The sequence below is a fragment of the Podarcis pityusensis genome (genome assembly GCF_964106645.2).
Source record: "Podarcis pityusensis genome assembly, chromosome: 14".
Taxonomy (NCBI): Eukaryota; Metazoa; Chordata; class Lepidosauria; order Squamata; family Lacertidae; genus Podarcis; species Podarcis pityusensis.
Window position 1 is genome coordinate 23,162,984 of NC_138039.1, and position 22,879 is coordinate 23,185,862.

A 22,879-nucleotide genomic window follows, 5' to 3' on the forward strand; every position below is an offset into this window, starting at 1 on the left:
CTTCTCCACCGAGGGAGAAGGTGCAAAATGGAAAGCCAGTGCAGTGATTAAAATTTGCAAAATGAATGTGCAGGCTGATCCCATGCATATTTATCCACACGCATCCCACACTAGAAGTTGTGGATATCCAATGACGCTGAACGTTGGGAAATTCAGGGCAGATAAATGAAAGGACTTTTCATGCAGCACAGAGTTAAACTCTGGAGCTCGCTCCCACAGGAGGCAGGATTTGCCACCAACCTAGATGGCTTTAAAAGAGGATTAGACAAATTCATGGAGGAGGCTTTTGAGGGCTACTCACCACAGTGACTATGCTCTGCCTTCATGGTTTCAGGCAGTGATGATTCTGAATCCCTGTTGCTGGAACCACAGGAGGAGAGAGACTCTTGTGCCCGAGTCCTGCTTGTGGGTTTCCCAGAGGCATCCAGTTGGCCACTGTAAGAACAGGATTCTGGACTAGTTGGGCCACTGGCCTGATCCAGAAGGCTGTTCTTCTGTTCTTAACCTCTTACACTACAAAAATTGGAATAGGAACTTAGATCCACACCTGGTCGTAACAAAGTGAAAGCTGAGGCTGACCTTTCCATGGATAAAATGTTTGGGGAATATGTTCCAATTCCCTTTTTCCTTTTAAGGTGTAAAAAGTGCTTGCAAGGTTTGCTGTAAAGCCCTGGATTTTGATGTTCTCTTTGTTGTTGCCTGCAGGTTGCCCTCCTGTGCGGACCACCCGGCCTGGGGAAGACCACTTTGGCTCACGTCATTGTGAAACATGCTGGGTACAACGCAGTGGAGATGAATGCCAGGTGAGCCAGCCAAGCAGCTTTTTGCCTTTCTCTGCGTTCCCTGCCACCTGCAGTTCTCGTGCGCTCAGGCTAAGCCACTGCAAGACTACAAATGCACTGTGGCTAGAGTACTAGATGCAGGCGTCGCAGGTTCATGTCCCCTCTAGGCCCTGTGGGTGACCTTTTGGAGGCTCAGTTGTTTCCTTGTCACATCTGTGAAATGGGTGCAAGTCATGACATAAGTTACAGGCTTGGCTTAAGCCACCTTACAGGCTGTATTCCTTTATTTCATATGTGGGGAACCTTTGGTTCAGTACAACCTGAACTACAACTTCCATCATCCCTGGTCATTGGCCATGCTTGCTAGGCCTGATGGGAGTTGTAGTTCAGGTTGTACTGAACCAAAGGTTCCTCACATCTGCTTTTATGCAGAGTAACAAAAAGACAAGATCCTGCCTCGAGGAGTACAGAATCTAATATTTGACAGCAGGAGCAGCAAAAGAAGGCAAGGCAAGGAAGCAGTGTGTAGTTTCAGATGCACATGATCGGATTAGATTTACACAGTAGGGCATGAGAGGTGGTAGGTTGAGTCAAAGGCTTCACCGAAATGTTGGGTTTTCAGCAGGAATTTTAAAGTAGCATGAAAGGTGCCACTACGCAGCTCTCTTGGGAGACAATTCCAGGCCAGCAATTCTGTATCAGCCCCTCCCCAGAAAAGGGGCCAACTTTGGATCCAGCAGATGTTGGGATATTCAGGACAGATAAAAGGAAGTACTTCTTAATGCTGAGCGTAGTTAAATTATGGAATTCAATTATCCTCTATCGGCACACTTCTGCCAAACTTTCTGAGGCAAGGTTTTTGTTTCAGCGATGACCGTAGCCCCGATGTCTTCAAAACGCGGATTGAAGCAGCCACCCAGATGAAGTCTGTGCTAGGAGCCAATGAGAAGCCCAACTGCCTGATTATTGATGAAATTGACGGGGCTCCTATGGTGAGAGAGAATTTCTTCATGTAAGGTGGAGAGTGTGTGTTGGCCATGAGGTGACCCCATCCCTTCCCCACCAAGAATTTAACTTTCCTTCTGTTCTGTTCTTCCCTGTTCTCTTCTTCAGGCATCCATCAATGTGCTGTTGGGCATCATCAACCGTAAAGCAGCAGAGGTGGAATCGGGCGGGAGTACCAGTGGGGCAAGCGGCAAGAAAAGACGAAAAGAAGGAGGGCTCCTTCTGCGGCCAATCATCTGCATCTGCAATGACCAGTAAGATTCTGTCTGGGCAAGTGTGGCATAGTGGTCAGACTAGGACCTGGGGGAGACCAGGGTTCAAATCCCCACTGGGTGGGGGGCCGCTAGGGGCGCCTTGGAAGATGGCGGATATTAACATCTATCCAGCTCGCATGAGGTAATTAGAGGCTGATTATGGGGAGTAAATCAGTCTCCCTCATCTCTCCAGGGGGGAGAGATGCAGTTTTCACCCGCTGTTGCCATAAATCACCCCCGAGTTCGGAAGAAGGAGGGGGTGAGGCACTGGGTGCACAACCCTCGGCGGGCCTCAGAACTCCTCCGAAGCTACTTCCAGGAGCGAAACTAGTTGCGTTACTTAAAAGGAAAAAAATTGGTGAAAGATAACGCACATGCTTCAAGAGAGGCAGGAGGTTTTATCTGCTAACAATTTTACCACTGAAATGAAGAAGATTGAGACGGAAGATTACATCAAAGTACTACAGACATGCTGGTATGTGGATTGGAGTGCAACGGAACTGAAAGGGGGGGGATGACTTTTTATCTTTTTTTGCTCTATGTGATTAACTAATAACCCTCCCTCTTAGAAGATCCGTCACAGCAACTAATTGGCAAATGAGACTAAAAATGAACTGTGTGGGAATAATATGAATTTAAAGGTTTTACTCTGTAAAGGATAAAGAAGAAGGGCTCTCTTTGTGACGCAGTTAGAATGGAGATTTGATACGAGACCTGTGTTGCAGGAGGTTTGGTCTTGGGGAGGGCGAGCCGAAGATTTATTACTTTTGATGAGATTGCGAACTGGAAGGGGCAGCCCTCCTGGAAAAAGACTAATTTACGATGCAACAGGTCGGGAAAGTTAAAGAGCAAGCTTTTGGACTGTATTTCATCGGAACGACAAGATGGCGAGTGCTTGCTCGAGCGGAAATGCCTGGATTATTGGGATTTACGAGAGAGCAGTACAAAGTCCACACAGAAATACAAACCAGACTGTTTTTTTCAACCCACTTGCGGAGCAATTCAGAGGTGAATGAAAAGGAAAATGAGTAATGACAAGGATTGAGAAGAGGGGTCTGGAAATATCATTCTTAATGTGAAAGCAGCAGAAAACAGTTGAGGATTGGACTCCTGCCGATCAAGAAGCATGGGTACCCCCCACAAAAATTTATAATTTGGAAAATAATTGGATTACATGATATGTATTGTTATAATTTGGATTAATTGGTTTGATGTGTTTAATTTGGTAATATGAAACTTAATAAAAATTATTTAAAAAACAAAAAACAAATCCCCACTGGGTTGTGAAGCTCACCGGGTGACCTTGAGCAAGTCACTGCCCTCAGCCCAACCTACCTCACAGGGTGTTTGTGGAGATTAATTCAGATGGGGAAGAACCATGTATGTCACCTTGAGCTTGGAGAAAACAGTGGGATATAAATGTAATCAAATAAATAAATTCTCACAGATGGGAGCATTGCCACACTACCTGTTCGGAGGTTGAAGCAAAGCATTGTGGGAATCGTTACTGTTTATCGGTAGGGGCCTAAAAACTTCATTTCCCACATTAGGCCTGCCAGATCTTGAGGAGAAAGTCTCCTGAATTTTCAAAGCTGAAACTTGAAAAATCCTGTTATTAGATTTCAAACCCTGAACATGTGTATCTTTTGTGTCACTCCCACCCACCCTTTGATTTCTGTATTCTTCTGTCTCTGGACTAAAAGCCCTCTCTCCTCTCAGCCCTGACTAACTCTACTCTCAGAACCTTTTTGTCCACCACAATGACAGCCAGAAACTTGTACTACATACAAACTAGAGATGAGGAAGAATGGCCAACTAAGCTGTTGGGCTATTCCGAAATGGCAAAACTGACCAGAAAGCACAGGAACCAAGAAAACCAAAACTTCAACAAAGAATGGGAAAATTTTTATAATTTACTTGAAAGACCACTGTCAGCTGATGCAAACATTAGCAGGATTACAATAACACTTGTAACGTAGAAGATTTTATGGACAAAATGCAGAGACATAAAATCTGGATGATGAAATAATATGCAGTTGAAAAGGTTTATAATAGGACCCATGGAGGGGAAAGTGGGAAGTCTAAAGATTCGGAGAAATCGCTAAAAATGGATATTGCCATTTTGTATTGTTATAACTCTACACTTGTAAAATAAAATAAAAAAATATTTCGAAAAACAAATTATTTCCCTGCCAATATACATCTATGCCTCTTCTCTTTTTCTAGGTATGTCCCTTCTCTGCGTCTGCTGAGACAACAAGCCTTCCTTCTCAACTTCCCCTCAACGGCCCCCTCCAGGCTGGTCCAGAGGCTGCACGAAGTAAGACCCAGACCCAATATAATTTATTCTTCCATTGCCTTGGGACTATATTTCCCTGCAGCATGAACTTTGTACCTGTGTCAGCCTTTAAAGAACTCACCTGGCCTGGTGGCTCTTTCTGTGGCGAGGAACATGGCCGCCAGGCAAGCAATTCAGGGAAGCTTGGCAAAAGCTAGCTCACTTCTTCATTATGTTTCTTTATTATCCATTCAGTTTTATTATTTTTAATAAATATTTTACACAGTTTTGTGTAGACCGCTTAGGTCTTTGTTGATTAAGCAGTATATGTTTGGAAAGTTGATTCGACTTTTAACCTATTTCTACTCCGTTGTTATGTTATCTTTTTGAAAGTCTTAAAATATAAGGGTTAATTTTTCATAGTGCTAATTTTATTATATTTAACTTTTCTGCCAACCGCTTTGAGGTTTTTTTTTAAAAAAAAATGTTCACATGTGCAGCTGCCTCTAATATACATATTTTTGCATTTCAGATCACCGTTAAGCAAGGCATGAAGGCTGACACAGGGGCCCTCTTGGCATTGTGTGAAAAGGCAGAGAATGACATTCGCTCTTGTATTAACACCCTGCAGGTAACTTCACATACCCCACTTTCCTCTTATATCAGGGATGGACGAGAATTTCTATTTTGTTTGCATTTTAATGAGGAACCACCTCATTCTCACTTCAAGAATCTATGCACAAACCAAAACTTAGCCCTCCTTTGAAATTCACACTTGCCTGAGTTTTGTGATGCAGTTCTCTATTTGATTAACCACAACAAAGGCACAGAAGTGCATACATTAGGGGAAAATGTGTACAAAAACACATATTTGGGTGAAAATCACGTTAAAATGTGCACTGTTAGGGGGGAATTGCTTTCAGAAAAACGTGTGTATTAATCAAAGCTGCATAGAGGAATGTGTTTATTAGGAGAACTTTGCACCAAAATGCCAAGGAATTTTCATGAGAGAAATAAAATAAATAAAAATGTAAAAATTATTTGTGACTGGCCCACGAGCATCCGGTGAGCTTTATAGCTGAATGAGGATTTGAACCCTGGTCTCTCCTATGTCCTCTTCCAACATTAACCACTGCACCACTTTAACACTTTATTGCAAACTGATGTGAAAATGTGGAGAACTTAGTAAAAGGGCTTAGTAAAAGAGGAAACTTGGAGAGTCTGAAATTGACAGGCCCGTCAACCCCGTTCCATGTCCTCAAATCTCCCTTTGTTGTCTTTCTAAGTTCCTGCACAGTCGAGGTAAGAAGGAACTGAACGCGAGGACCGTGCAGACCACGCAGGTTGGCTCTAAAGACCAGAACAAAGGGCTGTTCTCCATCTGGCAGGAGATCTTCCAGCTTCCAAAAGTGCAGAGGTGAGGAGGGGGAGCTTCTGCGCTTCATTCGGCAGATCCTTTAGAACTTAAGAGGAGCCCATTGGATCAGGCCAATGGCCCATCTAGTCCAGTGTCCTGTCCTCACAATGGCCACACGGGTAACGGGGGGAAACCCTCAAGGAGGACCCAAACTCTAAAAAGCACGCTCTCCTCCTGTGGCTTCCAGCAACTGGTATTCAGAAGCATTACTGCTTCCAATTGTGGAGGCAGAGCATAGCTATCCTGGCTAGTAGCCATTGATAGTCTTTTCCATGGACTTGTCTACTCCTCTTTTAAAGGCATCTAGGTTGGTGGCCATCGCTGCCTCCTGCGGAAATGAGTTCTACAGTTTAACTATGCAGTGCATGAAGATGGACTTCCTTTTATCCATCCTGAATCTCCAAAAACATTCAGCTTCATTGGCTGCCCACCAGTTCTAGTGTTACAGGGCGGCGGGGGGGAATTATCTGGCCACTTTCTCCATGCCAATTTGTCCCTTCCAAGGTGGATTTTGGGGTATATTTTTTAATAGAAGTGCAAAAATGCACCAGGTTTTAAGGCCGCAAGGGATTTTGCAAACTGAACTAATGTTTTCAGACATGACATCTATTTGATTTTTTCTCCTTTTAATTATGTTATTTAGACCGTCAAAAGCTGCAGATTCTTTCTTTTTTTCTTGATGTTTGTGCATGGAGGACCTGTATTTGGTAGAACAGTGTGAGATAAATTTTAAAATTACTTATTTGGCAATGCTTAAATACTGCTTAGAATTTAAGTGGTTTACGTAAAGTAGTATGCTGTACGGTATTGATTATTTTTTAAATGGTGTTTAAAAATTATGAAAATATAGCAAAAATTATTTGTTTTGAAAACAAAAGTACATAATGAAATCCCGTCTCCACATTTTGACAACCGCAAAGTTCACTGTTGCTTGATTTCCCCCCTGCCTTTCCCTCCCAACCACCATGGGGAAGCTTTAAACTGCATGACCAATCTTAACCCTTCTGCTTCCTGCTTCTGTTCCAAGGCAGAGAATCAGTTTGGACCCTTCAATTCCGGCTCACCTCCTTGCTAATGGGGGCGATGACAACCTGTTCCATGCGACCTCAGCTAGAGCTTCCCTTAATCCAAATGCCCAAAGGTTTCACCACATCCTGCATCTAAGCATGTCCTCAGGAGAGCATGAAAAGCTTACCCAGGCATGTAGTTTGTGTTTCATTTTTCGCTTTGGTGTGAGAAAGCAAAATTCAGACCACTAGTTCAGATCCTTATCTCCCCATGTCCTTCCCACCCCCAAATATATATTATCTAGAGCTTGGGCCAAGTTATAATACTTAAGAAACAGAAATATATTATTTTTTAAAAAAAATTATCCAGTAGCAGCTTCGAGACCAACTAAGTTTGTTCTTGGTATGAGCTTTCATGTGCATTCACACTTCTTCAGATACAGAGGCACGCAAAATTATAATGACTTGAAGACATTCAGAATGAAACCTAAAACTTAGAAAAACACTACATGTGGATTTCAGAATTCCACCATCTTTTAAAAGCTTATTCAGTTAAAAGCTGTGATTCTGAAAGTTGGTCAGGTTCTGAATTTGGTGAATTTCATACAGATGAAAAGCCCAGAGCTGTAGGGTAGCCTCTGTGAATGCCTTTCAGTGTTGCATTTGGGGGTTGCAGTTCAACAAAAGATACTGGCTGACACCCTGGCCACATTCACACCATACATTCAAAGCAGTATAATACTGTTTTATACAGACATGGGCTCCCCCCCCCACACAAGTATTGTTATGAATTTGCGGGGTGCCTGGACTCCCTGCTTCTAATTCATGGACACTCCTTCTAATTCCTGGGTGACAGGCACTGGATTTAGCATTTTAAAGTAAAGCCAGATTGGCTTCCCATGTTCAAGGGATCATCTGGAATGGGCCATTAAGGAGAACAAAAGGAAAGTGATGAGCCATTAGAAATCTCACCAGAGAGAGCAGTAACTCCTTCAGATCAGAGTGAGTTAGAATACAAAAGGCTGCTGTGGCTAGGGGAGAAGGCAGAACCTCTTGGGGTGTCAATGCTTTAAGCCCCTCCATCGTAGGCTAAGATGCTATATATGTGTAAATAAATCATATACAGTCATACCTCGGGTTAAATATGCTTCGGGATGAATATTTTCGGGTTGTGCACCGCAGCGACCCGCAGGTAACGGAGCGCGTTACTTCTGGGGTTCTCTGCTCGCGCAGAAGCTCAAAATGACGTCACATGCGCGGAAGCGGCGAATCGCAACCCGCAGGTGCGGGTTGCGTTTGCTTCAGGATGCGAATGGGGATCCAGAACGGATCCCGTTCTCATCCAAAAGTACCACTGTATCATGAAGATGCCACAGTTTCTGTTGTGCCTCATTTCCAAAGGAAACATAAACCCTGGAACTTCGCAGCACTCAGAAATTGGGGTAGCATACAACAATGTCTTGGAAGCTGTATTTTGTTGAAGGCTCTGAGAGGAATTGAACTACAATTCCAAGAGTGGTTTAACGGTCAGTCCTTCTCACAGGGAACTCAGGGAATTGTAGCTCCATGAGGGGGAATAGGGCGTCTCCTAACAACTCTCGGGACGCTTAACAAGCTACATGTCCCAGAATTCTTTGGGGGTGAGCCATGACTGTTTCACAAGCGCATGGTTGTGACTGTGGCTTGTCTCTGCTTCCCTTGGCAGGGCTTGTATGACAACTTTCTGAACATGAAGATAAAGGACTCCGCCTTTGACTCGCTCTGCCTGGCCTTGGAGTGGCTGGGCTTCTCCGACCTGGTGAACAAGGCAGTCCTGCACAGGCAGAACTTCCAGCTCATGCGCTACTTGCCCTTCCTCCCCGTCGCTTTCCACTTGCTCTTTGCCGCTTCCAGCGTTCCCCGCCTGGCCTACCCCAACAGCCAGCACGAGGCATGTATTGAGAGAGGAGTGGTCGTGGGCAGAGCCAGGTGTCACAAGCCAAGCAGCGATGTCTTGGCGGGGGTGGGCAGATCCCGTGGGGAGGGCGAGAGATCAGGATCTGGAACTCCCAGGGGCCCAATTGGAATCAAAAGGAAGAGGCAGGGTGTGTGGAGCTTGTTGGAGTTTACACTTAGCCATGCAGTTCACCTGCAGTCCCTTTAACCCTAGCCGGGCCTATACATCGCTCAGATTCATGCATTGAAGAGCTTGGCAGAACCCGAAACCTGAGTTTCAGTTCATCCAGGAATGTGAGACTGCTCTGCACTACAGTAGTACCTCGGGTTACAGATGCTTCAGGTTACGCGATTTCGGGTTGCACACCGTGCCGAACCCGGAAATACCGGAATGGGTTACTTCCAGGTTTCAGTGCTCATGCATGCGCAGAAACGCCAAGTCGCAACCCACGCCTGCGCAGATGCAACGCTGCGAGTTGCAAACACTGCGGGTTGCGAACGTGCTTCCTGCACGGATCACATTAGCAACCTGAGGTTCCACTGTAGTTGTATTTCTTTATGCTCTGAGGCAGCAAGGTGCTACAGTATTGAGAATCGTCCAAGAATCATTACTTAGGTAACCTGTTGCAGACTTTGAAGAACTATTAATAGCTGAGGAAGTCCTTCGGGGCGAAACAAGGAAGTAATCCTGAAACCTTGTTCTACCCTCTACCCTACCCAGCTGCCTGAGCCAGCCTGCCTGTGTCTGCTACCTGTGCTAGCCAGACTCATCATTGTCCGTAACATTCCAGGGACTTTTCCTTAACCACATTCAAGGACTGTAACATATAAACTAAAATAAGAATGTACAGTACAACCTCTACTTACAATCATAATCCGTTCCGGAGGCCCGTCCGCTGGGCGAAGCCGGACACTAGTAGAGGCGTCATTGTGCACGTGCACATTCAGTGGCAGCGCACTTCTGTGCACGAGTAGATGGCAGCAGCCGCTTGTGTGCACGCGCAGACGCAGAAGCCGCTTCCGCGCATGTGCGAATCGTGGCAAACCCGGTGTTTACTTCTGGGTTTGCCGCAGTCGCAACTTGGAACGTCCGCGAGAAGAGGTGGATGTAAGTCGAGGTTCCACTGTACAGTATGAAGAAAGGAAGAAATATATCTTCATTGGATTTAATTAAACAGATTATATCCCTTGCTTAAGGATTGTTTATGGTATACATCCTGGACTTGATTCGTATGATAGGAAATAACCAGTAAAGAAATTTGTTACAAACATTACCACTCAGCCTGTTGCACTCTATTGCATCTGCATAACAAGGTATTGTATTTGTTCTGACCCTGAGGCAGCAAGGGGCATTCCTAATTAATCCTGAGTCCAGGCTTGTTCAGTTTTCTCCTTGATCCTGGAGCTTACCAGTTTCCAAAGCTGGTGTACCTACTATTGTCATCGCTCAGTGGCCCAGCACCTTGTTTTGCATGAAGAAGTTCCCAGGTTCAATTCCCAGCCTCTCTGTGGACAAATAACTGACCAGGTACAAAGCAGTTTCCTTTGTATCTGCATAAGTTCTGCTAGGCTGAGCTTTCACATCTTGCGGAAGTCTGACAACATTCCACGTCATGATGATAAAACATAACTTGGAGACTGACAGCTCACTTGGGCCGCTTGTTTTGTTTTTCTCAAGTCCCTGGTGAAGCTGACTCAGATGCAGAACCTCATTGCTTCCATGATGTCTGGGATCACGCCAACCTCCCGCAGCCGTGCCGGACCGCAATCTCTCGTCCTTGAGGCCCTTTGCCTCCTCTTGGAGATTATCTCACCGAAACTGAGACCGGTAAGGAAGCCCTTCTGTTATGAGAATTTTATTTTCATCATCATATATATGTGATTTATTGCCCACCCCTTACCCTAAGGTCCCAGGACTGATCACAGCCATAATACAAATTACATTCACAAAAGTAGTCTGGGTCATAAAACTATACATCACATGTGTCAAAGGCCCAGGGTAAACAGGCACATCTTCACCATACCGCCAAAAACTGTATAATGAAGTTCCCAGACGTGCATCTGTGGGAAGGAAGTTCCACAACTTGGTGACTGTCACAGAGAACACCCTCTCACTGGCCATCTCTACCCCGGCTGCTGAGGGTGGTGGAACTGCCCAGTTCCTATCCCCGAGTGCCCCTTAGGCCTCAAACATTCCCTGTGAATATGAAAACTGGGAATTTTGGACTACAACTCCCATCAGCTCTAGTCAGCACAGCCATTCTGACTGTGGCCATGCTCGCTGAGGCTGATGGGAGTTGTAGTTCAAAACATCCGGAGGCCACTGGGTTGGTGAAGGCTGCTTTCCTGGGCATGGCAGTCGATGTTAGTTTGGTGAGTCTCCCCATTCCACAGGCTTCATTCGTCACCCTTTGAAACCCCTGTGTCCCTTGCCAGCTGCTTTTGTTTGCCACGTGAGGATTGTCTGCCCATTCCTGAAACTGTGAGCAAAGGACACCCTCCCTGCCCAAGTGGACTGCCAAGGCCATCCCGTCCCGGTCCTCTGTCCTGAGCTTTACCTCAGGGGACCTTCTTGCGTTGCAAGGCTAAAGGGGACAGTTATGCAAGTGCTGGCAGAAGCAAAGACCTGAAGGGAAACAATTAATTCCGTGGATGAGATCTGTACCCGAAAAAATAAAATGACAGCAGGTGTCCTGTCCTGTCCTTCTCTCCCCCGCCATCCTGTTTGTGTCACAAAAATCTTTTGTCTGCTTGGTGTCCATTGCCCTTCAAATCACGGTACATGAACAGGCTGTTGGGAATCTTTGAAGGTCAAAAAAGAAGTAGCAGGCATGGCTTGCTTGAGTCCTTTGGGCCTCGTTGCTTACACTGCGCATAATGCTCGAAGCACTCTGAGGCTGGTAGCAGAGTGGCCGTTCTCCTGGCACATCTGCATCTGATGGGTGGAACTTTGGAACTCGCTCCTGCAGGAGGCAGGGGTGGACTCCAACTTGGATGGCTTTAAAAGAGGGTCAGAGGAATTCATGGAGTAGGAATCTGACACAGTGGCTATGCCCTGACTCCATGGTTGGAGGCAGCAGTACTTCTGAATACCAGTTACTGGAAACCACAGGAGGGGAGAGGGCTCAAATCCTGCTTGCTGGTTTCGCATTGGGGCATCTGTTTGGCCACTGTGAGAACAGAACTTGATGGGCCATTGGCCTGATCCAGCAGGCTCTTCTTACATTCATATGTGATGAAATTCTTAACAGCAGAACAGAGATTTTAGATCAGGTGTAGGGAGGAACAGCTCCCTAGCACATTGGCCATGCTGGCTCTGATGTGAGTTGTAGTTCAGCAACATCTGGCAGGCCAGAGGTTCCTCACACGTGGTGCAGATTTGCCGGTTAAAGTTGCTCTGGAGTAAGTGGGTTTCCCTGTGGGTGCCTACATTTATTTAGAGGGTTTTTACACCACTCTCCAGCCAAAAAGGCTCCCAGAGCTTCTTACATACAACCAACTAAAACTAGACCGTCCGTGCCTGTAAGCTTGCAATCTAAAGGACATGACATGAAAGGAAAGACGGGCACGGAGGGAAGAGGGGTAAAAGCAAATGGGCAGGCAGCCATTTCCCCCACCCCACCCTGTCCTTGGCAGCCAGATACAACAAAGCTGTCCCCAGGCTATAGTTTTGCCCACTGTGTGGGTCCTCTCTTAACTCTCTGCCCTTATCCAGTGAAGGAAAGGCCACCCAAAAGTGCGTCTTACTCCTTATTTAACCCGCCGGTCCCTGTGCTCTGCAGGAGAGGGGCATCCTCTAGCAAATCAATGTATGCAGTTAGTCCAAGTCAGCCATAAGATGTTGCCTTGAGGTCTAGTAGCATGAAGTAGCAAGAGAGATTCCTACTCACTGTCTTCCATTTGCAATTTCCAGGTGAACACCCAGCTGTACAGTCAGAAAGAGAAGCAGCAGCTGGGGGAGCTAATCAACACCATGTTGGCGTATAATCTTACTTACCACCAGGAGCGGACCCCTGAAGGGCAGTATGTCTTCACGCTTGACCCGTGAGTACTGTGTAAGACAGGCATGGCCAACTTGGCCCTCCAGCTTTTTGGGGGACTACAACTCCCATCATCCATAGCTAACAGGGCCAGTGGTCAGGGATGATGGGAATTGTAGTCCCAGAACAGCTGGAGGGCCAAGTTTGGCCATGCCTGGTATAAGAGCATCAGGAGAGCCTGCCTGCTGGGGACTGTCTGGTCCAACACCCTGTTTTCTTGTTCTGATGGGGACATGAGTGCATCAGCACTCTCCCTGCCTGTGATTCCCAGCCTACTGCCTCCATCAGAACACAGTCATCATAGCTTTTGATAGCCTTATGCTCCATGGATTTTTTCTCAGCTTATAAATCCATCACTACTTGTTGCAGGGCCACTCTCCACTGCAAAGCAGGGTAAACCCTTTAAAGATCCTGGGGTCCAGTTTCCTGCCACTTGTGAGTGGCAGCTGTTGGTGTGAACCTGGGTTCCTCAGTACCACAGTGCCCGCCAACACCTTTCCTTGGCATCTACCAAGGTTTTGTGCCCTTCCTTTTTTTCAGGCAGGTTTTTTTTTTTGTTGTTGTTGTTTGGTGGGGGTTCCATTTCCCCTCTCCCCCACTTTACTCATTTGGGTATGTGTGTGGTGAAAGGGTTGCTTCTTGCTTGTATTTTCTGAGCGCTCTCAGTCTTTTTCTCTGTGAAATGGGCCCACAGCAGTTTCTTCTATTTCCAAATGGGCCCCTGGGCCCAGAAAGGGTTGCTTCTTGCTTGTATTTTCTGAGCGCTCTCAGTCTTTTTCTCTGTGAAATGGGCCCACAGCAGTTTCTTCTATTTCCAAATGGGCCCCTAGGCCCAGAAAGGTTGGGGACCCCTGGTGTAAACTCTGCAAACAGTTGCCCTTTAGAAAAGCATTGTGTTTGACACAGAAACGAAATCTCGGTCTCCTTGCACCTTTTGATCTTGTTGCATTTCACACACGGTCACTCGGCTGTTCTCCTCACGCCCACCACATGAGGAGCACCTAGATCCATGAGCTCCTCCTTGACATTCACAATTCAGAGCATGGCTCACTCATCCTTCCTTGTGACTCCATTCTGGGGGCAGCATTTCACTCGGAAGCGGAGTGGTCCTCTGTTTTGCAGCCCAGATTTTGCTGCCTGGGACACACTTGAGTGGAAGTCATGGGAGACTGAGCAGTCCTCCATAATTTATTCTAACCTTGCTATTCATGGGGGGGGGGGGGAAGTATGCTAATTCCCAACCCCTAACCAGACCAGGACCCTGGGAGACCAGAGTTCAAATCCCCACTCACCCTGGCCAGTCACTCACTCTCAGCCTAACCTTCCTCACACGGTCATTGTGGGGATGAAAAGGGTAGCTTGAGAAGTATGGAGGCCACCTTGAGCTCCTTGGAGGAAAGTTGAGGTATAAATGTGACAAATAAATAATTAAAAATAAATTGGCAGGTCTTATTCAGCAACACTCCCTCTGACTGCTGAGGTTTCGGCAGGCATGATCTACCATTTCATTTTATGAAAAAGCTGGGAATCCAAGAATCTGAATTCTGGATTCAGAATTGTATCCAGTGCCTGGGGAGTCATATTTTTATCCACATTGCTTCCACGTTCTGTATATTATGTTCGGATTTTCACTTAGGCACGAGGGACCCTCTGACTCTGAGCAGAAATCTCATTACTGATTCTAAGAGATTAGCAGGTTTTGTACAGAATTGCTGAGAAGCAGCATTTAATCGCCTTCTGCTTTTTTGACCTTGGATGCCTCTGAAATTAGCACCCCGAACCCTTGTTTCTGACTACAGTGTTTTTCTTCCTCCTTTTTTTATTGTGTTTGTTAATAATAATAAAAACCAGTTAAAACTGATTTATCAGGTGATCTTTTCAGAAAAGACCTAATATGGCACCAGCCCAGAGGTGGCATCGGCCATCATCACGTGTGACATTAGATAATCCAGGGTAGAAGAGAAACTCAAGGATTCGGCTTAAGCGCACGCTCTCTCTCTCTGTGCCTAAATTATCTGGAAGCAAGCGTGTTGTTTCCAGCCCTCCCTGAGCAGATGGTGAAAATATCCTCTTCATTTTCTGGGTATGTCGACTTTAAACACATCACTTCTCCCTTCCTGTGATCCAGCCCCCGCCACTTCCTCTCCACTCACTTAATCAGGTTTGATCCTCTTTGATTCCCAACCCCCCCAATCTGTCTTCTCTCTTCCTGTGAGCGAATGCACGCATGGATGTGTTGAGTTTTGTGGAAATCATGGGTAGTTTAGGGAAGCGTTCTGGAGTTGTGCTACATTTCTACATTTCAGTTCTTGTAGCAAAACCATAATGTGGGAGATGGCCCATATCAGGCTTGTATATTGACTTAGTCACCTACACTAAGGAAAAAATCACCTTTAGGCGACTCTTGAAGCAGTTAGCTTGTCCAGAGTTAGTTAACTTTTTTCTGTTAGTCTCCAAATGGTTAATAGAAATGTGTTGAGCTAGGTAAGTTGGTAAAATCGCTCCTGGACTAGTAATTTTACCAAGGTTGGCCTAGATGTTAAAGTGATGAGGGTAAGAAAATCTTAGTGGGTTGTGTTGTTAATTACTTCCCACCCTCCATGGTCTAGATGGTTCAGCCTTCCCATACTAAACAGTGTGAGAAGGGCCATAGCTGAGCATCTCTCTTTGCCTGGAGGAGGTCCCAGGCTCAATCCCACAGATGGCATCTCCAGACAGGACTGGGAAAAAGACTCCCTGCCTGCCACCACAAAGAGCTCCTGCCAGTCGGTGCAGACAATACTAAGGTAGATGGGTCAGTGGTCCAACTTGGTATAAGCCTGCTTCCTGTGTGTCTTAAGTCTGTCCCTCCAGATGTTGCTAAACTACAACTCCCAGCATACCTGTACATTGGCCACGTTTGCTAGGGCTCATGGGAGTCATAGTTCAGCAGCATCTGAAAGGCCACTGGTTCTCTGCAGCCCTGTAGTAAATAGCCAGGGTAGGAGGGTCAATTGCCTTCCGATATCCAAAGGCCTAATCACCTAGAGGCAACCCCGAACTCACCCCAGGCAGCCAGGTTAGAGTGGGTTTTTTCCGCAATCATCATGTCAAGACTCAAGCTGGATTTCCCATTGAGCCAAGTTTTGTATTCTTTCTTCTAAGCCACCTGTCCTAACACAAGACTGCATTGGGTGCTCCTTTCACTCAAATCGTTAATGATAATTTTTGTCCTTGATTCGCCCGTCACTATAAGTAAGAAACAATATCCCTCCATTCTGCAAAATCAGGTTCAAGGTTAATACAGCTAGAAATGTTTTTTTTCACTCCAAATCCCTTACATTCATTCAAAGGGCTTAGTGGTTTGCTCTCATGTCTGCGTGTTCAGGGGATGGGAGAAATTTCTGTTTTCTTCTTTCCTGTATCATATCAGCTCTCTTAGTTTGGGTTTCTGCACCCTGATCCCTATCAGATATCACTCTTTCCAGGAATATATTAAGTTTTCAGAGCTCCCCACCCTTTCAATCACGGATATATTTCTGCCCACCTCCCACCCTCACCCTCAGCCCCCCTGCTGAGGGGATCAACGGGACAGACTTCTGATTTGCTACCTTCTCCTGCCTTCTATTCATATTCTCATCACTGGAATCTCTCCCCGCCGCTGGGCTCAAAACCAGCCTAGCCAAGATTGTTTGGCCTTAATCGGATTAGAGGAAGAGAAAACAGCTGCCTTTTGGCTTTTGACGGAGAGGCGTGAAGAAGTTGAAGATGCCTCCGGTTCTCCCCTCCTCGTCGGGCCACTAGGATGCCAGCCCGCCTTCCGCTTCTATGTTTCAAGCCCGCTGCCAGGAGACTCTGTTCGTGACTGACTGGGGGGTGCCGCTGGTGATCGCCCTACTCCTCCTCGGCCTAATTTATCTGTTCATTTACCTGCCAGCCAGCCTCCAGCAGTCGTCGTCGGTGGAAGAGGCAGTGAGGAATTTAAGCGACAAGTACACTTACAACGGGGTGGGCTTTGTCAAGCAGTGAGGTCCAGGAGGCACAAAAGTCCACCAGCGGCCAGCCCATCGCTCCATTTGAGGCCAAAGAGCAGCAGGCACAAATGTGAGCTCAGCAGACGAAACTTCCACTCCGGTTTTGGATAGAAAGAATCATATACAAGAGAGCCGTTCTTCCTTGGAGCAGCTGCATTTTTGGGTGTCTACGCCAGAGGAGACCGGCAGGTTTCTTCTTCCAATTGGCTGACCCAGGAGCCAAGTCTCTGAGCCTCGCTGCTCCGTTGTCTTACTTTGCAGGGTATCGTGGAGGAAAAGCTGAGTCTTGCCAGCAGAAAGCAGGGAGGAGGTGCTATGTTTGGGCATTTCGTGGAAGGAAGAACTCACCAAGACATTTCGTTGTGGGAAGAGGTGCAACCTGGGTGGCTGGCATCACTGAGAAAGGCTGAAGACCCGTGTGTGGAAAACTCTGGCTCTTGAGAGGCAGGCAACAGCACTTGAAAAGACACTGGTCCTTGACTTTTACTCTTCATTGAGCCCCCACCTCACTGCTGGCCACCATCTTTGTAACAAAGCTTTCTGACTAAAAATGGCAAAATATGTTGTGTATCATTTGGCCACAAGAGGGTTTGTCTAATTAATGCATAGCTGTGGCTTAGATTTACTGGGGTTTTTTGCACAAACTTGTCAGCTGTGCTGTGGTTATGGCAGTGTTTCCTAAAAGAGCTTTAAAGGTACCCTTTCTTTTTCCTGGGTTAAACTTTCAGGGCACATACCATGCTTCTTAGAGCTGAAAGGATGATTCTTTTTCGGGAAAGCAAAAGCAAATCAGCTGCCTTCAGAGGATCCCACCCTCTGTGTTTCTGCATGAGTCACCAATCAGGGAAGATCCTTCATTTGGAAGGAGGCAAGCCCAAAGCACTGACTCATGCAGAGGGGCACCAGGCAGACTCCTCGGAGGGTGGTTAATTCCACCTAGATGGAGCTGATGGAAAGATAAGATTGCATGATGTGGGACAGAATTCCCCACCCTTGGTGGAAATTGATCGATCAATTTAGCCAAGACAGAGCAGCAACTCATTCAGAGACACTGCTGGCAGCCTCTAGTGCAAAGGGGTCCTTCAGATTCATAGGGGGCCCCTAACTATTTTAATTAACTTATTTCTTGTGACACCATTTTTTGTGAATTACTTGATTAAAGTGCTAGTTCTTTTGCTCCCTTCTAACACTCCTCTGAGTTTGCTAGTATGCTAAGCCTCCTGTTTTTCTTTAAAAGTGGAGCTCTGTCTGTCTGCAGCAGGTGTCAAAATGAGGCAGTTGACGATTCAGTGTTTCTTTCTCAAGGAGATAATTAGATTTGATTAATATCTGGCACATCCAGCATAGTAGATGGGTTGCTGCTTGTTACCTGCTTGTTACCATTTCTTCCTCTTTAACGTGGATTCGTCTCAAGATCTAAGAATCTAGCTTTGCTTGCTTTATTTTATATTACCATATTTACTCAGGTCTTAATGCGCCATCAAATCTAATGCGCACCTCAGTTTTCAGAACCTTGGAACCAAAAAAGTATTTGCTGGCGAATCTAAATGTGCCATCGAATCTAATGCACACCTTACATTTTCGCAACATAATTTGGCCAAAAAGGGTAAGCATTAAATTAGAGTAAATACAAGTAAATTAAAAGCAAAGTTTTATTCCTTGGGATGGAAAGATAATCTGCAAAGTAGGCAAAATGTGTCTGCAAAAGTTACCTTTGTGTGTTGTGGGAATGCTTGCCTCTCTAGACAATTGGTCTTACCCTGGTGTCCTAAGTTAACGGTTAGGATTGAACTATTGGCCCCCACAAGAGGAGTGAAGGCCTGGCAGGTCCTCTTTCCGGATTTATTCCAGATGATGCTAGACTGTAACTCACATAATCCCTGACCTTTGGCAACTCCGGCTGGGGATTATTATGGTTATTGTTATAATTTACTTTCCCTTCACCCTAAAGTCCCTGGGTGGATTATAACAATTAAAACATAATGTTAAAAGCAGTCTTAAACAACTTGGAATCACAGAAACAAGGTGGGTTCTAAAAATATACATTCCAGATGTCAAAAGCTCAAAGTAAAGGGATGTGTTTGGCTAGGAGTTTTGGTCTGGGACTGATGGGAGTTGTTGTCTAAAACAGCTGGAGGACACCAGTCTAAGGAAGGCTCTGGAAAGCCAGCTTCTAATATTTCACAGTGCCCATATTTTGAACTAAGTGAGGGCTGATGGGCCAGCCTCCTTGACTCCCTCCCCCATGAACTGAGGCATGGCCAATTGACTCCTAAAAAACCATACATCTCAAGTGTCAAAAGCCAGGTGAAAAGGGGGGAGGTCTTCAGCATTTCCCAAAAGCTGTATAATGAAGGTGCCAGATGCACCGCTGTGAGGAGGGAGTGCTACAGCTTAGGGGCCACCACAAAGAAGGCCCTCTTCAAGCCCATTATCGCCAACTGCACCCTAAGCTTCTGAGGACCAAGAAACTACCAAGAGGGCCCACCTAAATTGAGAGGGTCAGTAGAAAAAGAGGCAGACTTTCAGCAGCTAATTCACACAACTTTATATTAAGTAAATGTTCTGAGGAATGAGATAGTAAGTAGCAAACAGGCACAGCAGGTGTGGTGGTATTATTATTAATGCAATGTTATTCATCAGATATTTGAAGTGGGTATTTCACATTCAGTGACCCGTGACTGAGTACTGATATTGGATCAGATTCTTAACAGTATTTGACTCTGACATGCTGGTACTTCTAGTATTTGATAGTAGGCAGTTTAGGAGACATTCTGCCGTTAACCAAACTCTAGTAATAAGGGAAGACCACCAAGCATATTTGGTTGAATTTCATGTAATAAAAGGCTCAGTTTCAAATCGCAGCGAAATTTTGACATCGGAGTTCGAGAATCAAAATTCCAAATTGCCCTGCCCATAGTTGGCTGGATTTAGTTAGACTGTTGTTGGAAACTGTCAAATACATGCCAGTATCCTTCTTGCCTATAAGCTGCCCATTTTGTTGTTAGCTGTCAACTAATTATAAGTCCAGCACTGTTAAAAAGTGATCTGCTGCTTTCCGGGTTGACTCTGTGATGTAGATTCTTCCAGCGTCTTAAGGCTGATGCAGAATATCAAAGATTTGCTAAGTGCTTTGTACATTCCAGAAAATATATCAAGAGTATTTGCCACCAAAATTCACATAGAAGTAATTTTGAGGCGCATTTCACCTCCACTTCAAATTTGAGGTTAAAATTCCACACTTTAGAAATCTCAAATTTCTCACTAGGCATTTTGGTTTTTGCATCTGAGGCTCAAATGTTGAAATTGTGTGTGTTGTCAGGATTGTCTCTATCCACTTGCTTGGCACATTCAGTAGTGACAGCCCTTGCATCTCAGGAGCTTTGCCTTCTTTCTTCCTGTTTGCTGTATTAAAAGTGATTTCCTTCCAAGTCTCTGCTTGAAAACTCTAGAAGACCAATAAACCTTGCAATGTTCAGCCAAGGCTACCTTGTCAGTGTCTGTCTCAGTTAATTCCTTTAGCTGTGCATTGATTAGCGGTATCCTTTTCCTTTCCTTTCTTACTCTAACACCTGATATCTTCATCTTCTGGAGAGAAATTTATAACGGTTCTTTATACAGTGCACATTTTGATTTCTTTCAAACTTGCAATTCCAAAAACCAAAACCGAGTTAAGAAGTGGGGAACAAATGCTATGGGCATTATTTTTTTTCTTTTGAGCCATGGAACCCTCACAAACATTCTGACTTCTGGTGGGTGAAAGTGTCTTCAACAGGATGCTGGCAAGTAGCAATAGGTTCTGGTGAAGTGAAAGATCACTTTGACTAGGGTACTCACAGACATGGTCTGAAATTAAGAGGGCGCCAGGCTCATTTTGCACCTAAAAATTCTCCATTTGCAAGCACCTCAAAAAGTCTGGGTGCCATTTTTTTGCACCTGGCTGACACTCAAGGATTACTAAAATGTATGTGCTTGAAATATATGTTAAGGATAGACAATATGTTAAGGAGTTTAACAATAAAGAGTAGAGTGTTTTTAAAACTGAAGTACAGTACCAATACTTTTATTTTAAAATTAAACATTTATTAACAATTTTCTGCTAAAAATGTGATCTTAACAATGTGTGCTCGTGTGAATTACGTGTTAGTTCATGCTTATCAGAATAACACATACACCTAAGTGGCGACTAGACATTCTGTTTTGGCGCCCACAACCCAGGTCCCAGAAGCCATTTGGCTCCTAGCTTTTCTATCCCAGTTTCTAGCACTGCTCACAGAGGCCCTAAAACTGGGAAGGAGCTGTTTCGGGTTGGTGTTAGGAAGGCAGTACACAAGAAAGAGAACTTTGAATGCTGGGAAACTGGGACAAGTGAATTTCACACCGTAATTTGAACAAACCTGCCAAAATGCTAGCTGCAAGTATATACCTTCTGTTGGGTTTTTTAAAAAATAACTTTATTTTAATCGTTGTTATCTACTCTTTTAAGAATAATGGGGGGCAAGTGTAGGCAGGTGTACAACTTAATGCTCAAGGTGGCATTCATGGTTCCCCCCCCCCCATTTTATCTTCACTACAACCCTGTGATGTAGGTTAGGCTGAAAGGCAGTCAGTGGCCCCCACAGATGAGCAGAGATAGATAAGTTGTTGTTTTTTAGTGTGGTTTTCTTCTTGTTTATAATTCTTCTGCACTGATCTATTCCGCTGCAATGCCTAGAAACATGGAGGAAGTGTGTAGGTTCCCAGATCTCCCGCTTCGGAAACCGCTGACTTACCAAGCCAAGCAGCTTATCGCAAGAGAAATTGAACTGGAGAAGATGAGGCGGACGGAAGCCCTCCTTCATGCACGGAACTCTGGCCAGGTAAGTGGCTGGACGGCGCTTGGGGAGAGCAAGTGGATCAAAGAATAAGTGGGTCTGGCTTAGGCCCCTCTACAGATCTTGTGTATGCCCCAGAATCCTTTGCAGCATGCAACGGTTCATTGGTAAACAAGCCTTCTGCACCAGAGGTTCCCCAAGGAGAAAAATCCCTGAAAATTAGTGGTCCAGAGAAGGGGATAGGACCCCTTTCCAACCTGATGACCTCTTTCCCTTTTGGGCAACCGCCTGTGGGTCACATGCCAGTGGTGGATGGGGCCCACTGGTGCCAACTATAGGGGGCTCTGGGGGTCCGGGCACCCACAAAAAATTGTGGGTGCTCAAGCACCCGGTCTACTGGGCCTCCAGCACGACTTCTGGGGCCTTGCAAAGCACCAGAAATCGTGTCTGAGCCCTCGCAAAGCCCTGCCTAGCTTTGCAAATGTGTTAGCAGTCATTTTTCTCCACCATGGTGATAAAGCTTGCTGTTTTCTAAACTCAGCAAATGTCTGACCTTTTTTTTTTTTTTTAAGTGCTACTCAACTGCAGCTGAAGGGATTGGCATCGGTTCATTGACACCCATAACATTCATGTTGAGGTTTACATGAGGACAGTCATAATTGTCAAATTCTTTTAGAAAGCTCTTCTGCCCTCTGGTGGGCCCAAGTGCCTATTACTGCCACCACACGAGTTATTGGCACTGATCCTTTGACATTACATGTCTCCGTCCTCTTCCAGGAAAGATTGGTGATATCTGTTGTGGGATGGGAAGAGAGACACAGCTGTTTTTTTGTATGTGGCAGACTGAAATTTTTAACTATAATTTCTAGTGGAAATCTAGATTAAAGAGGCTCCTGGTGCTACTTTCTGCTTAGTTCAAGTGCATTCAAAATTTCTGTTGTTGTTGTTGTTGTTTAGTCATGTCCGACTCTTCGTGACCCCATGGACCAGAGCACGCCGGGCACTCCTGTCTTCCACTGCTTCCCGCAGTTTGGTCAAACTCTTGTTGGTAGCTTTGAGAACACTGTCCAACCATCTCGTCCTCTGTCATCCCCTTCTCCTTGTGCCCTCAGTCTGTATACTGTAGTTCTAGTTCAGCAAGAAGTCGATGACCGCACTGTAGAGCATTCTAAAACTTTGACACAGGACGAAAAAGAAATGCATTAATCCGTATGCAGATCAAAATGCTTTCCTATTTATTTATTCAAAAGCATCTATAAACTGCTCAGAATTAAAAATCTCTATGTGATATGCAAAAAATGCAACATCAAAACAAGAAAAGCAGTATCATAAAA

At 45.4% G+C, this 22,879-nt stretch overlaps 1 protein-coding gene and 1 long non-coding RNA gene across 3 annotated transcripts in view; both read left to right on the forward strand.

The window, feature by feature from the left end:
• The window catches only part of LOC308463352, a 51,833-nt gene that overhangs the window by 15,780 nt on the left and 13,174 nt on the right, over positions 1-22,879 (forward strand). The window lies entirely within an intron of this gene.
• The window catches only part of CHTF18 (chromosome transmission fidelity factor 18), a 40,144-nt gene that overhangs the window by 8,612 nt on the left and 8,653 nt on the right, over positions 1-22,879 (forward strand). For both annotated transcript variants that reach the window (XM_080981624.1, XM_080981623.1), the window contains exons 10-20: positions 706-803; positions 1,651-1,774; positions 1,896-2,041; positions 4,268-4,361; positions 4,852-4,950; positions 5,606-5,736; positions 6,764-6,935; positions 8,449-8,673; positions 10,357-10,506; positions 12,592-12,722; positions 21,446-21,590. In XM_080981624.1, coding sequence (XP_080837750.1) covers positions 706-803; positions 1,651-1,774; positions 1,896-2,041; positions 4,268-4,361; positions 4,852-4,950; positions 5,606-5,736; positions 6,764-6,935; positions 8,449-8,673; positions 10,357-10,506; positions 12,592-12,722; positions 21,446-21,590 — 1,515 coding nt within the window. The remainder of the gene's footprint in view (positions 1-705; positions 804-1,650; positions 1,775-1,895; positions 2,042-4,267; positions 4,362-4,851; positions 4,951-5,605; positions 5,737-6,763; positions 6,936-8,448; positions 8,674-10,356; positions 10,507-12,591; positions 12,723-21,445; positions 21,591-22,879) is intronic.